Source organism: Schistocerca cancellata, chromosome 1 (assembly GCF_023864275.1).
Source record: "Schistocerca cancellata isolate TAMUIC-IGC-003103 chromosome 1, iqSchCanc2.1, whole genome shotgun sequence".
Lineage (NCBI taxonomy): Eukaryota > Metazoa > Arthropoda > Insecta > Orthoptera > Acrididae > Schistocerca > Schistocerca cancellata.
In genome coordinates this window covers 618469744-618486004 of record NC_064626.1, presented here as the reverse complement: position 1 = coordinate 618486004, position 16261 = coordinate 618469744, and the positions used below count along the sequence as shown (strand labels likewise).

Genomic DNA, 16261 nt, shown 5'->3' with positions numbered 1-16261 from the left:
CTACGGCTGACTTGCCAGCGGATCTGCCATCTCTTTTAGGAAATACTCAAACATATGTGGTAAAGATTTAAAGTTCTGTGACTTGTCCAATGTTTTACCAAGATTTTAGGGAGAGGGTCTTAATTTGTTCACAGGGTGACTGGGTCACCCACATTTTACGTAAATGTCCAGCCAGTGACACTTTTCCGTGGCATCCTTGACGCTCTTTTCTCGTTTACCTTACGTTTTATTTTCTTATACAGCATTTTTCATCTTTTCCAGCTTTCTTTTCGTGTATGCTTCCATTTTACTAAATTTGTCCACATTCGTTTCTTTTAACGTGTGTCAGGGCATTGATGACCTCGACGTTGAGCTCCTGTAAGCCCCAAAACAAACATACACATAAACATACATACACACACTCACACACACACACACACACACACACACACACATACACACACACACACTGTAATATGTGACACAAATCAGTGCTCTTGCCTATCATTAATAAGTGGGATTCATCAATAAAGCATCAAATAAACAAGGAGCAGTAACATGTTTGATGAGAGTACAACATTTTGTTCTGTAAATTCTAGTGGTGTTTTCTTTAGCTATCTTATTTATTAAGACTCTCAAATGATCAATAGTTTTTATTCTGAGTACTATATGCACATCTAATAATGGCTTTTTCTCTTTCCAGATATCATTAATGACTTGTACAAAATTGTTTAATCCCTACTGCTATTTTTGAAAGTACCGTAAACTGGGGTGAATAGGGACAGTTTTGTGTTCCTTTTGTCACTTGTGAACAGTAAATAACTTCTACTGAAGGTAATATTTTTATATTGTGTAACACTGTTCATGCAATCCATGCCATATAATAAAAATCTGTTCTACTTTTTCTTACACATGTATATATTTCTTTTGTTTGTGTCCCTATTCCCCCCAATGTCGGGGTGAAAAGGGACGTGTATTTATTTATCACTGTGTTCTCTATCCAAATATCTGGTGGGCTGTATAGGGACATAATTTTTCTTTTTAAGACGAATTTCATGATATTTATTACATAAATGTAGCAGTATAAAGGAACTTTTGTTCATTTTAAACCCATAACTATAATTTTTACAATACAATTTACAATTATACACATAAGGGCTAACAAAAAATGAGCAAATTGATTACCCAAAGAAATCAATCATTACATAAATGGGTTTGCTTTGAAGGTGTAACCACCTCTTCGCACAGTTGGTATCTTCAAAACACCAGGAATATCAGCTTTTGAGAAAACACACTCATTGGGCACATCAGGAAAAACAAACACATCGGAGCACTTGTTCGATTGGCGAAGAAATGTTCCATTGTATTGTCTATTTTCTTTATAAATTTGAAGAATCTTTCCAATGAACACCTTCACACACTTATCATAAGAAAACTTGGCCTTAACCCATTCTCCTTCATTTAAATTGTTTATCTTATCATCTGCAGTGGCTGCATCAAAATTTTGCCCATCTTCTACAGAAGAGTGTAGGTCATCTGGAATGGTTTCTTCTTCTTCATCTGATAACTGTTCATGGTCATCTACATTAGTTTTCTGAAAGTCCGCTAGAGTAACACTGCGACCGGCTGGGACATTCAGTCTCTTTTTCCGATCCCTTGTCTGCTCTGTGTCATCATTCTCATAACGCATTATTTTTCAAAATTCTGTCAGACTGTCTGTTGTAGAGGTTGGGGCAGCAGTTCCTTCATTTTCTTCATGTTCAATTGGCAAGTTGGCAAGTACTTTCTTCCAGTTAAGAGGAAATATACCTGTCTTTTGAAAACCAGATCGGTTATTATCTTCCAATGCTTCTTCCATTAAATTTAATGTTTTCTTCAGAAGAAATGGAATATACTTTTTCTCAAATGCTCTACTTTGTCATTTGCATTGGATTTATTATTCTCAAGAACTTTTCTCCATCTTATCTTGAGTGGTCGGAATAGGGCAATATCTAATGTTTGTGTCAGATGCGTCGAATTTGCGGGAAGGAATACAAACGAGATGTTATGGTCCTCGCATAGAATGATAACAGTTGGTGATAAGTGAGAACTTAAATTGTCACCTATCACGAGCTTCCTCCCCTCAAATCGCCGACAGTAAGGTATTATAAGTCTCTGGAACCAGTCAAGGAACCAATTTCCATCCATCCAGCCAGACTTACTGCGATTATAAAAGGCACTTGGAGGGCCGCCTTTAGTCCACAAGTCATACATATAAGCTGCTTTGTAGATTACATAGCAGCGTAACAGCATCCCAGAAGCAGATGCTGTAAACATGACAGATACACTGGACTTGCTTTGACTCATCACCGTCTCTGGGTATTTGCAACCTCTTTTAAAAATAAGTTTTCGTCGGCCTGGGTCATCAGAGAGAGCAGTCTCATCATAGTTTATTATCAGATGTGGTGGTACACTGGCTCCAGTACCTTCCACTGATGGTGTCAACTCATCAAAGTAAGTGTTGATAATTGCTGGGGACACTTGTGCTCGGCTCCTTTTAATATTTTGACACAATCGTTGGGAGAGTTTAGTTTTGTGTCTAGTGAGGAAGCCAAGTGCCCACTCATATCCAGGCATGTTATCTTTAAATTTAGCTACATACTCGCCCTCTCTGTCCAAGTAATATTTTACAAAGCAATGCAAGTCAAAGGCACGTAATGGATATCCCCAATCTGCACAAACTGTAAGACATTCAACAAGTTCTTCTTCAAGATGATTAGGAAGGCAAGTCTGACCACCTTTCTTCCTGAACTCAATAGTCCCAGCAAGCGTGTCTCTTGATTTCTTCACATAACGTTTGAGGGCTGATTTAGAAATTTCAATTTTTTTTCTGCTTTTCTTATAGACATTCCAAGAGCAACTGCCTGAACTGCCTGCATTATAATCTTTTCATCAACAGGACGATGTATGTTCGATCGAGGACCTCTTTTATATGTCCTAGGCATCGTGAAACACTGGAATGAGGTTAACATTGAGGTTAGGGTAACCGGTAAGTAAATGAAGTTGTTAAAAGTAAATTTTGTGTATCATCAAATTAAATATTTTTAAGTTAAATATGTCACCAGAACTACTTCCAGTATTTTTCGCCTTGTCCCTATTCACTCCAATATAGCTACACAAATGCTACTTGAAACAAACAAATTAAAAGGTTGCTTTCAGAATGAAGATAACTAAACATTTATTATGTGTAAACACTCACAAAAATACACTGAACTGAGAATATAACTCCAACAACACGTCAATCCAGTCACTAGCTAGCATCAACCAACAGTTTAAGAGGTATAAAAATTTAATGCAGATTACCAGCAGATTAAAATGTTTGCCAACATGACAAAAATAAAAACACGATTTTGGCGCCAAAACATCTTGTAGACAACAGAATGGCCATCTTAACTGCACTAATCCCAACACCCTAGACGAAAACACAAGTGAGAGGTTTCATTTAATTCGATTCACCCCCCCCCCCCTGTCCCTATTCACCCCAGTTTACGGTACTGACTTTTCATTTTTTAGACGTGAGATTTCCCTGTTGCATGCTCCTGCAGGTCAGTCTTATAGTCACACAGATATTTCCTATAAACACTGCAATAGGTTTCTTCAAAGCTGTTGGCATCCTTTGAACACTCTGTGAGCCAGCCTACAAAACAATATTGTATATGTTTATTAGTATAATAGCTAACTATAATTAATAAGCATGTAATGTAATGGTAGCATAAATAAAAAATGTAGTACTTAATTCCTTTTGCTCAGTCCTTTGCTTCCCATTCTGGAAAATATTTGCTAAAGCTCATTCTTGCATGAATCTGATAATGCACTAATTACAACATATGCTCCACAATTCCTTCTCTACATGAGCACATACAAATGTTAACTGTTGTGTCATTTCAATAACAATAGGTCCTGACAACAAGAACTAGGGTTGAGTGTTGTTGCATCATGGAAGAATGCAATATCAGTGCAAGTAAGGAGAGAGCACCATTGTTTTGCTAGTAGAGTTTCAGTTTTTGTTACATCATGAAATAATGCAAAATCAAACCTGAGAACAATGGGGAAATTATTGCATATTTAGCTGGTGTAAGTTACCAACGATATCCTGAGAGGGAACATTTTCCATTCATTGTATTTACGTTAAAAAAATAAAAACATCTATTAAAATCACCAATTAATTCTTTAATACTCACATTTAACCGCCAGCTGTCAGAAAGTTACACTGGCTACTATTCTACAAAAAGATATCCAAGAAACATTTTGAGTAAAGATCTTTGGCTATTTATTTCGTAGCATGTGCAAAGATCCTGAAGAGACATCTACCTCACATACTATAATCAATGCCACATTTCGATGGTTGGGTATATCTCTGCCACTAATGGCATGTATAATGCATGTACTCACACTTCGTTGCTTGCAGATGGACTTTTAGCCATAAACAATACTATAAATTTTCTATAGCCTCCATATTTTCCAGATATGGAATCATGTGCCTTTCTGTGTTCCTAAAAACAAAGAAAATGTTAATGCTTTTCAAGCATATACAAGATTAGAAACTCATTATTGAAAGAGCTAAAAGCTATTACAGAGATTGAGATCTAGAAGTGTTTTGGGTATTGGAAAAAGCTCTGGGATGTATCTAATAGGCATATATCTTAAAAGGCACATTTTGGAACAGGTAACACTGATGAAAACGAAAGAATAAAAAATAGTTATTTTTTGCAAGCACCTCATATATAAATATGTAAACGATTCTATAAAAAAATTGTTCGGATGGGGTTTGGTGTCTTGACGACCATGGCAAACATCCCTCTCCCCCAACCCCAGCACACACACACTGTCAGTCATCTGAGGATCTGCACATGTCCTTTAAATATTTCACAGTTTCAGGGAGCAACAGTGGAAAGATTTGTTTTGAAATGCAAGATAAATAGCTCAAAGTATATAAGTCAGCTACTGCTGGGTAATTAATAGTTATGCCAGTGTAATCGCTGAAGGAATTTCATTACACAAAATAGTACTTTGCTTAAAGGTACAAGTTTTCAGTTTCCTTAGTGGAAAACTGGAATGTTGTGGTGACATTATTCTCAAATTTGCAAATGTCACAATCACTTTATATTCATCACACAAAGCATCTCTGTCATTTAGATATCGTTCTGTATTACCAATATCACCTTCGTGTGTTATTTTTTCTTTTTTTTTTTTTTTTTGCTTCCACCTTCCATTGTTGCAGTAAAAGCAACAAACATTACTGAGCAAGAAAGTGGTTGCATAGCAGAGCACAATGAGGGGCAATTGTGGATAAAAAAGCATCCATGTGTACAGTACAGTCCCTCCAGTACATTCCATCCACTAATTTTTGAGGATCCACATTCATTCCCATGTGTCTGTGCTTGTGCACAAGGGAAGGTATTGTGAGTACATACTGGCCTTTTACAATGTTGCTATAATCCTGAGCTGATCTGTTAATAAACAACATCACATTCCAGTATGACTAATTTGGTACATTTTGACCATTGTTGGAGCTGTATAATGGATTCAAGGACAGTGGTGTGTGTTGTCACAATCAATCTTGACAATAGCTATCTGGGACTACGACTGTAGTATTTGATCACAATGTCTTGAACCATTATGGATCTGCAAAAGTGGGCAGAAATCGGTCGATTTCAGATCGTTAATGTTCTCTTCCTGACCGCTGCCAACCAATGAAGTATTCATGTTTTGCTGCAGTTATTACTAAGTGTTTGTCGTGCTGTGCTGTGCCAGAACAGTAAGCAAATGTGTTGTTTCAGTGCGCTTTGCACCTCGCAACGCTTCTCGCCTCGCCCCCTTCCCCCTTCACCAGCCAGCGCTTCTTCCTGTTCAGAATTACCAAAAAATGTGAGTTCAACTACCTCATTGCTTCCGGCATTGCAGCATGAGATTTCCTATATTATTCCCAGTATGTGTGACCTGCATAGACAGTTATATGAAGATAAGGAAGTATAACAGGAAGAAATTCTTTTTGAACCATGCCTCATTTACTCGAGGTACGTCTTGTTGATACTTGGGAGTGCGATCATTCGTAGTACAGAAGCGACTGGCATCTCAAAAGTAACTGCGAAAATATTGACAGGGAAATATCAAGATGAGCGCCAAGAAGGTCTTAACTGTTCACCAAGAAGTGGTAGCGAACATTTGATCTGCCAGTGAGTGTGATTACTCTCTGCCGATGTCTGTTTCCCTACTAATTTTCGATCTATGTAACCCCTCAAAGAAAATTAACCATTACATCTCGTAATCGAGAAACACACTTAGCATTCTATCACCACTATCCTCTGGTTTAGAAAGACATTTTGAACTCGATGCTATGGTCAGCAAAAAGATTTCACTACTCTCCAAATAACATTTTACACCGACATCTATACTCGCAGACCACTGTGGTATTGTACTGTACAGGTATGGATCTAAGTTTTGTTTTACACCTATTATGCAGTACATGGAGGGTTCCTTCCATCAGAACTGTTCTACTAGGTACATGTCTGTGTAGGACAAGAAGAACTATTCTTTCAAACTTTAGCCATAGTTCTTCCACATGCTCCTGTCCTGTGCTAAAATTTTCAAATTCCTCACTGAGATATGATGCTCCTGTTTCTTTATCTGCTTTGCTTAACATATTAATCTTTCTACTTATTTTAGTTGCTCCAAGGTTTCATTCTGGTTAGTGCTTGTTTATTTGATTCTAACCATCATTCGAATTATGTTAGAATGAGTTTCATACTTAAGGTAAATTGCAGGTAAGAAAGATTTGGAATTATTACTAGTTATCATGGTGCTGCTTCTAGTTGTTATGTAATTTACGAACAAGTGCTATAAATTCAAGTGAGTCGGCAGATTTTCCTATGACTATAAAGTAAGCACATCGTCTGAAAAAACAGGCACATCTGTTGTTTTTGATATTTGGAAACAAATGCCAGTGTGGGTGGATCACATCTTGTACAATAATTGCTGCCCAACTAGTCTTGTCAATTATTATTAACTATTTCCTAGCCCAGTTCCTTATGTTGTTTCTGCCTCTACAAACAGAGGTATGAACCAAAGTGTCAACAAGCTGACATCAACTGCAGTATATATTAAGTCTACAATTAATTTTATGCAACTATTCACCTGTGAGTGTCCCTTCATTGTGATTGCTGTACGATACAGAAGCAGCCTCCAATGAGAGAATGATGTTGTTGATGTTTGTCCAAAGATTTTAACAATTTTGACATGGGTATTTCTTCTCATTTGGATTGAGCTACCCATCATCAATGAATCACAACTAAAATCCATCAATTCCTACAAATAATCGGGTGTAACAGTTTGTGGAGTTCAGAAGTGAAGTCATCAAGTAGGCATAACCCTAGGTGGCAGCTGGCATTGGCAGGATGTTTGGAAAATGCAGTTAGTCTTCAATGGAGATCACTTACGAATCAGTCATCTAACCAATTGTAGCAGTTTGCTCAAATGTTTACACCCATACCACACCAAATAAGACTATCTGGAGACTCTGAACTTATACAAAGGACAGCACAAACGCAAAATAATACCCATTACCAGTCACAATAAAAGGTGATTTTATTTAACACACAACTGAATTCAGGCTGGTGCTCGTCTTCAGGTTGTTTACAGTCACGTGCACGTTTCCACTGTCATTGGCGGAGATCACTGTTTAAATTGGCAACAAATGATGTAATGAAGACTAAGTAGACCCAAATAAAACATCTGAAAATGGATAAGCGATATTTTTTGCAAAATATTATGGCACTTACATAAAGCTGGTGTATCCATAGCGCCGGCCGGGGTGGCCGAGCGGTTCTAGGCGCTACAGTCTGGAACCGCGCGACCGCTACGGTCACAGGTTCGAATCCTGCCTTGGGCATGGATGTGTGTGATGTCCTTGGGTTAGTTAGGTTTAAGTAGTTCTAAGTTCTAGAGGACTGATGACCTCAGAAGTTAAGTCCCATAGTGCTCAGAGCCATTTTTTTGTATCCATAACGTCTTCACAGTACATTTGTCAATTTTTGTACAAAAATATTTCGTTTTTCACGTGTTAACTTAATATTATTCACCATGCTGTTCATTATATTATGTCTTTGATAAGGTAATGGCACCTCAGATGTTGCTAACTTCATACACACACAAACTTACAACCCCCAACACGTTCACGTTTGAAAAACAGAGGTCATTGTCAAAGAGCTTGATTCATAGAAGTGTAGAGATGTTACATACATCGATATATATTATATACATCACAAATTATGAAAATGAAATTGTTATATGTGATTCTTGAAGTTTTCCAGCATACTGAGTACTCTATGAGTTTTCGGGATGCAGCCGGATCATGTTGACTTCTTGCCGCAATATTTCGGCTGCAACCGTTCAGCCATCTTCAGGTGAGTGTCTGCCAGTGGAGACTACAAGTTCCTGGCATAAGTTTTACAGCAAAAATTGATGCGGATACGCATGCGCATTGGCAGCCATCACAGGATTGTCCTCTATCGAAATCCGCGCCCTTTGCAAATACTGTTCTACCTGTGGCGCACAGGCGCATGCGTAAAGGTGAAACTACAAGTCCGCTCTCTGTCGGAATGCGCGCCCATGTCGCTAAAACCAGATGTCGCCATAAGTTTCTTTATAAATAAAATAATTCACTCAGAAGAAGTTAGAGAGATCACTGGGTCCCAAGCCTTGTCCAGTTGAAAGCTGCCTTCGCGATTTGTAAGATTTTGTGCTAGACGAATTTCCACAGATTCTTTAATTACTGAATCCCAAAAAGCTCTCTCTGGGGTCAAGATTTTGTGACAGAATAATCCATAGATTGTCCTGTGGTAATACAATGCTCAGCTGCAGCCGATCTAGTGGACTGCGAAAGGTAAGTGTGGCGCTCATGTTCTACACACCTTTCGTGTACTGTGTGTATCGCCTGACCTATGTAAGCTTTGCCTCACTGGCTAGGAATTTTGTAGATACCGACCTTCTGCAGACCAAGATCGTCTTTTACTGAACCGAGAAGGGCACTAATCTTCGCCAGTGGCCGGTAGATTACTTTAACTTGATGCTTTCTTAGGTTCCCCCCTATTTTAGATGAAAGGTTGCCGATCTAGGGAAGGAACACCGTAGATTTGAACAATTTCTTGACGTTGTGGGTGGTCACACTTCGTCCTCCTTAAGGATATACGGAACGCCCTATGCTTACAATGTTAAATTGAGCTAAAAGTTAGGAACATTTTCTCATTTGTTATTTGGACGATACTCTTGATTTTTTCACAGAACGCAGAGATATGTTCTGCTTTTATGCTGAATTATTAATTTTGAAAAAATAATGTATAGTTTTTCAGATATTTTATTTTTTGTAAATGTCAAAAAAAGCTATACATTTTAACAAGTATTTTAAAATTTACATCCATTAATACAAAATAATTCCACATATCTTTTAATTCAGATATATTAGAAGGTCTTAAGGAACAACTACAGAAAATTTCATCTTTCTACTATAAATAGGCCCTTAGAAAATGTACCTTATACACAAAAAAACTAAAGTTACGGGAAATTAGCTTCAAAGTTTTTACTTCAGTACAAGCCTGCTCCATAGCTTGTATCATCAGAATCGTCCAACAACTTCCTCTTGATGGCTCTGCTATGCTGTCTAGCCATCTTTGAATATACTTTTATGGCATTATCTGAAGGCCTGAGCTGTTCCTTGTCCAAACAAAGCATAGCTGCGGCAGTTCGTAGTCCTACACACAGCCCCAACTTCTGCAGAACTTTGCACTTTGTTATATTGCCCTGATTGAATGATGAAACAGCATCATAAAAGTCAAAGTGAAGTGCGTTTATACCCACAAACACAGTTTTAGGTAGTTATTCCACATCACATGGTTCACACACTCATTTGGATTTTGAGTCCGTTCATGAAGACATTTCTTTAGTAGACTAATATCTGCGAGGTCTCGGAATATTGGTTTTATTTCATCCATTATGGCAGATGGCAGGTGATGAGGGTGATTGTATTGTTTCTTAGTTACCTTGCCTCTGTTGTACTTGCACCAACTATCGTCTCCTTTTGGACATAGCCCATGTTGTGGATTCTCATTGTTTGAAGCTGTATGAAAAACAGAGCCCAGACTGCTCTTCTCATTAATTCTGCATCTGCTGTCTTCTGTCTTACTGCTAGACCATAGCGCTTCTGAATATGATCTATTGTAGCATCTGTCAGTCTATTTTTCCCATCTAAAGTTTTTCCATCACTCAATTTCTTGCTTTTCATGCTAGCCTTGAGCCGTCGAAGTCTTGATCCCATCCTTTTCTGAACATGGCCAACACACTCCAGTTTGGAAATTTTCACATTGTTACCATAGGGTCTCAGTTCCTCAATTTCTTTGAAAGTCTTAGAGTCACCATCTCCAAAATAATTTATGTATTTAATGTTGTACCATTTTACTGAGCATTGATAAATACTTCTTACACCAGCAACTTCCATACCACCACTTGACCCACAGTAATTTTCCATGCACTCCTCTTCATGTTTAGTTTTCATTTTCTCCTTGCATCTGCAATGCTTGGAAAGTATTGCCACATCAACTACCTTACCAGTGTCCGCACTTGTAGCTGCTACTACACCACTTAGAGATGTGTGGCCTCTCTTCTGCCAGCTTCCATCAAAAGCTATGGACAAGTCTCTGCTATTATTATTTTCAACAACTGCTTCCTCAACAGCATATTTCATGTTTTCCTGTACCACATCTTCTACAGCAGAGCCTATTGCAATTATGTGTTTGTTAAATTTTGAAGGTGGAGGAGGGAGGTTCATCACACCACACAACATGGCACCTGCAGCCCTGCCCTTTCCTATACACCGTAATCCATAAACCAGTCTAATGTTTATATCGTATAGTTTACCTGTATCTGCAGTAACGTGTGAGAAATTGAAGAAAGTAACACTGTGTTTGCAATAACTGCACATCAACTCTAATTCACAAACAAGTCCTACATGTAAGTTTGTTTTCAATGAAACACCACATTTTCCACATTGTTTGCAGCACACATTGTTCTCAAAAACGTCTGATAATAAAGAGACGTTAATTACCTCATATTTTGTAGTCCCAGCATTTAATTTCTTGTATTCTTCTTCAATTCCAGCTAGTTTTCTTCTTGAAGCACTTTCTGGTGTAGTGGCAGCAGCATGTATCACTACCAGTGTTGAGGTTAGTCGCTACTGGGACATCAGATACTGATGAAGATGAATCAGACGAATTTTTAGTACACTTTACTTTCTTGTGCCAATGTATACGCTTTCTAAATACCTTCAGACTAGGACTTGGCATGTTGAAGGAAAGAAAATTCAATGACTTCTCCACATACGACTTTCACAACAATGACATGGATGTACTCACAAAGGAAACAATACAAATGGAGGAGAATCTATTGTCAACTGTCTATCAGTGTAGCCAACAGAAAAGGTAACTCTCTTGTGCTCAATTATATCTCTGGCAAGGCTGTCTATATCAGGTATATTTTGCGTCTCATATACAAGGTGCGGAACATAGTGTGTAGAAATTATTTTAAAAAATTATTTAAAATAGTTCTATTCACGTCATCCAAATATTTTATACATGCTATTAAACGGGAGAGTCTAAATTTTTCGAAAATGCATTTACCCAAAAATCGATTTTTTCATCGAAAAACTCATTCCGTATACCCTTAATGCTGTGCTGTCTGACGTGGAGAGTAACTACTGTCTTTGAACACCGACTGTAGATGTTCTAGCTCCTTTGTAAAGCTGTCTCTATCAGCAACAACATGAGCCCAGTGCACCAAGCTTCTAAGGACGCCAAAATTTTGTGAAGAGTAATGGCAGGTCGACTCTCAGAGATAAAGGTCCGTATGTGTGGGCTTGCAGTAGACAGAATGCCCTAATGACCCATCCACTTTCCCAGTAGCCAAGACATCGAAAAACAGTAAGCAACCATCCTCCTCTATTTCCACCGTAATCTGGATGTTCTTGTGGACTGAGTTCAGATGTTGCAAGAAGCATGACAGTTCTTCTTCATCTTGGGACCACACTACAAAAGTGTCATCTACATATCGTCAGAAGAGCTACCATACTTTTTTTATGGAAGACTTTGAGTGAAGGGCATTTCATTCAGCAAAACTGAAACCGACAGTCTTCTGGTGACTTGTAGATGACACTTTTGTAGAATGTGGCTCCATGGCGAAGAAGAAGTGTCAAGCTTTTTGCAACATCTGAACTCACTCCATAAGAATAACCAGTTTACAATGGAAATAGAGAAGGATGATTGCTTACTGGTTTTGGATGTGGTGTTGAAGCCAAGTTACATTTGGGAGGGAAGGGGGTGGGAGACGTAGACAGTAACGAACTGTAACTGCATCCGCCGGCCCCTCCCCCACATCGTCTCCCACCTGAACAGAATGCTGGATCTGTTACTGGTAAGAGATGTTCTTGGTAAAAATGTGAAGATTACATGGCTTTCTTTGCTTCATTTGTATTTAATTTTCTAAGAAAACTGTTTACATAACTTTACTGAAGAAACGTTATAGACTAAAATCCTGTGAGTCCACAAATTTGTGAACATCATAGACCCCACAACCCAACAGAAGTCAAGATCGCCAAAATTGTTCTTTTTTTTATAATTTGTTTCCTTCATTTCTATTTGTAGTTGTGTGCTGAAGTGTTATACCTGTGCCATCTTTTTCTGTTGTTCAGGTTTAAGATTCCTCAGCTGTTGTGCTACTGAGTCTCCAAAACATGAAAATTTATCTACAGTTCTTACATGAAGTTTTCATAAATTTGTAAATTGCTTCTTTTCTGTTTCCCTACTCGTCCGATTTTTTACAGTGAAGTGACCATACCTTCAAATCATCTTTGGGGGAGAGGTTTAATATGACTTTTCTTTATCAGTAATTATCTATAAATGTCAGTGCACTTTCTTTGGAATCAACAGACATCATTCCACATTAATCGCCTTAACAAGCCATAACAAAGTTCTCAATGAAATGCAGGTGCACCTAGCTGCCTGTTGTCTGCTTAACAGTGCAAGAGATTCCCACAATACGCAGGAAACAATGAACTATTGTGGCACACGCCATACGCATCAACAAATCTGCATATGTACTGTGCTGTAGGAGTGCATATGAAAAACTGAAAAGGAGAAATGCATTATAATAGTTTATGCTTCTTCAAGATGTAGAGTATTCAAATGGAAAAAAAAAAAAACAAGTCGACTTGAAAGGAAGAAGCGTTAAGACAGGTTCAAGAACGTCTACACAGTTTGTGACATACTGCAGTTGCAATGTAGTTGTTTGTGTGAATCCTTGATTTTTAGTGATGCAACGAAAGAGACGCAGCCTTTGTCACACCACAAAAAGTTCAATTTGGTTTCACTGTGTTGCTCCACTTTCCTACCACCACTGTTCCCTAGTGGCTGTTGCTGTATTCAAAACAAGAGCATTCTGTCGCAGTTATCGGGGAGTAGCTGCTGCTGTACAGCATTGGATTTCAGTGTGTTTTCATTTTATCACTGAAAAAGCCAAAGCAGTTGTCGGCAGGTACACTTTCGTAAGTCCTGGAACAACAGGAACCTTTGATTAATTTTCTGCAGCAGTGTGTGTGAGTGTGTGTGTACGCAATATTTACTAGCCAAAGATGTATCCCATAATACTGACAGGTTTTTGGGATGCTTCAATAAATAAACGTAATACGTAACCAAAAAGTGAGTTATATAAACTTTTTAATTTGTGAAACCAAGCACTGTAGAAATTGTGGATTACTATACATTCGGGAAATAGCCCCCGAGTGTGATCTGGCAGCTGTTAAACTAAAATTAGTCATCCAAAATGCCTACGTCAATGAATACAACAAGAATCTAAAATCTTGGAAGAGCGGCGAATTTCCTGATGATATTTACATTCCAGGTGTTGGTTACTTTGCCACAGAAGACAGAGTTTGTGTCTTCAAGTATTATTTACTTTGTAAATGTGTTTGTGGTTCTTGATTTATCCCTGCGCGAAAAATATGTTCGATTCCAGCAGTAAGAGTGCGCCTTCCTTGTATTTAACTCTTGTCTCAGCTCTAATGCCATAACCTGCACTGTAACATTGATACCTGACCACATGACTTCAACTGACGCTACACTGAAAGCTGTGCAACCACGTAGAATTAGTGGCGTCTTATTTGAACGGTAGGTCACGGTGTCGCTATAGAAACGCCACAAGTTATGGCCTCATATCAGTTACACGTGTGAACCAGGCTTTACATACACCACAGAAAACTACTATTACATTTGAGCTACAATAACAGGAATTTATTTTCTCATTGCAGAAACAAGAAAGATGTGGTAATTTTTTTTAAAAATTAAATATCACTTATATATTCCGCATAGAAGTAATTAATAGTCATTATAATCGTAAAAGAAATAAACTTTCAAGTACTTTCAAAAATGATTACCAGTCGACAGGTATGAACGTTTGCGCCAGTTTTCGTAGTGTTAGGCAATGTGACTATACAATGCAGCGATATTGACTTTCTTTGATGCTTATGAACTTCCGCAGTACTAATGTTTGACAACAAATGTAGCAGACGACTGTTGTGAATGGCAAGATCTTTGTTATACCTGGAAAACATGAAGCGAAGTTTAAGTCTGAAGCATGTAATATATAGTTGTAGAAACCTTTGTACTAAAAAGGTCAAGGAAATGAAACCAACGGCAGGGATTGTGAGTAAGTTTTATATTTTATTGTGAGGTGTAACTCTTAACTTGCGGGTAAGAATTAGCGGATAGATTTTAATATATATGAAGAATCCTGCGTGCAGCTTGATGAAGAAAACAGATCGATTCTTTTCCAGTTACACAGAGAAAATTCGAGCCGCCATGAGCAAAGATGCAGCACAAAAAATGATTTTCTATTATGTGAAAAGTAGATGGCCGCTGTGGCAGAGCGGTTCTAGGTGCTTCAGGCCGGAATCGCGCTGCTGCGACGGTCGCAGCTTCGAATCCTGCACGGACATGGATGTGTGTGATGTCCTTAGGTTAGTTAGGTTTAAGTAGTTCTAAGTTCTAGGAGACTGATGACCTTCGATGTTAAGTCCCATAGTGCTCAGAGCCATTTGAACCATTTGATTGATCACAAGCGTCCGGTTTCAATATTCCATCCAAGTAAAGTCAGTTCAGAGTCTACAAAGATGGACAAGCACATTGATGGGATAAATCTGTGAAATTGGATACAGATTCACAGAAGTACCTTGCAATGCCAGTGCTTTATCAAGACTGCCCTCTGGTTTGAATACAAAATTCTGCATGTCAGAACAACCGTAATTTCAATTTGATGTAAAAATTAGTAAGCAGAGTGATTCATTTCCAATTGACAGAGAAAAATTTGAGAAGCCAAGAGCAAAGATGCATCAGTAAAAATTATTTTGCATTATGTGGGAATGATGAGATATTTGCCAAAAAACAAACAGTTCTTGCAGCCATCTTTTAACAAACAGATTGCTGCCAGCACCAGCCTTGGTTTGTTACCTATACAGACAAATTTCACAAGGGTTATCACATCTAAAATGTGCGAAAGTAAAATTTTGAAGACTCTTATGATGGCCACTGCGGTATTATTGGAATGAAACAAGTGACTGCTAACCTAATAACATATTATATCTGAAAACAGAGGGACCAAAAATGGTCTATCAAAAGCAGATGCAATAAATTACATAGACAGGCAATGAATTCTCCACCAGAACACATCAGTTTTGCCAACTCATCTGTTAGAGAAATCACAAAGATCTTAAATCACCAAAAAGTAGTAACACTTCTGACCATGATAATATCCGCAAATGTTTTTTCCTGGCTTGATTTCTCCACCCTTGAGATGTTTTCAATGAGTCAGTGTGTATCTCCAGAAATACTGAAGTATGCAGACGGAAGTATAAATATACAAAAGTGGAGATTACTGATTCCTTTTTGTAGAACAGTCTCTATCCTTTCCTTGTTATCAAACATTTTTGAAAATGTAGCTTACAACAAAAAATTGAACCATCTATTTTGAGAATAATCTCTTAACAACAGCTCAGTTTGGCTTTTGTAAAAGGCTTCAGTACCGAGTAGACAATGTATGATCTCGTGAACTCAATTCTAGTACAAATACACAATAAAGTTATGCTATTGCTGTTTGCTGTGACCTTGCCAAGATCTTTAATTTTGTGGAACATAGGGAAATGAAAATG

The 16261-nt window shown here is 38.0% G+C and overlaps 1 protein-coding gene across 1 annotated transcript in view; it reads left to right on the top strand.

The window, feature by feature from the left end:
- Nucleotides 1–14603: 14603 nt before the first annotated feature.
- Nucleotides 14604–16261, top strand: part of LOC126183074 (FAD synthase-like) — a 112355-nt gene continuing 110697 nt past the window's right edge. The window contains exon 1 of the mRNA XM_049924905.1: nucleotides 14604–14763. Coding sequence (XP_049780862.1) covers nucleotides 14637–14763 — 127 coding nt within the window. The 5' untranslated portion in view covers nucleotides 14604–14636. The remainder of the gene's footprint in view (nucleotides 14764–16261) is intronic.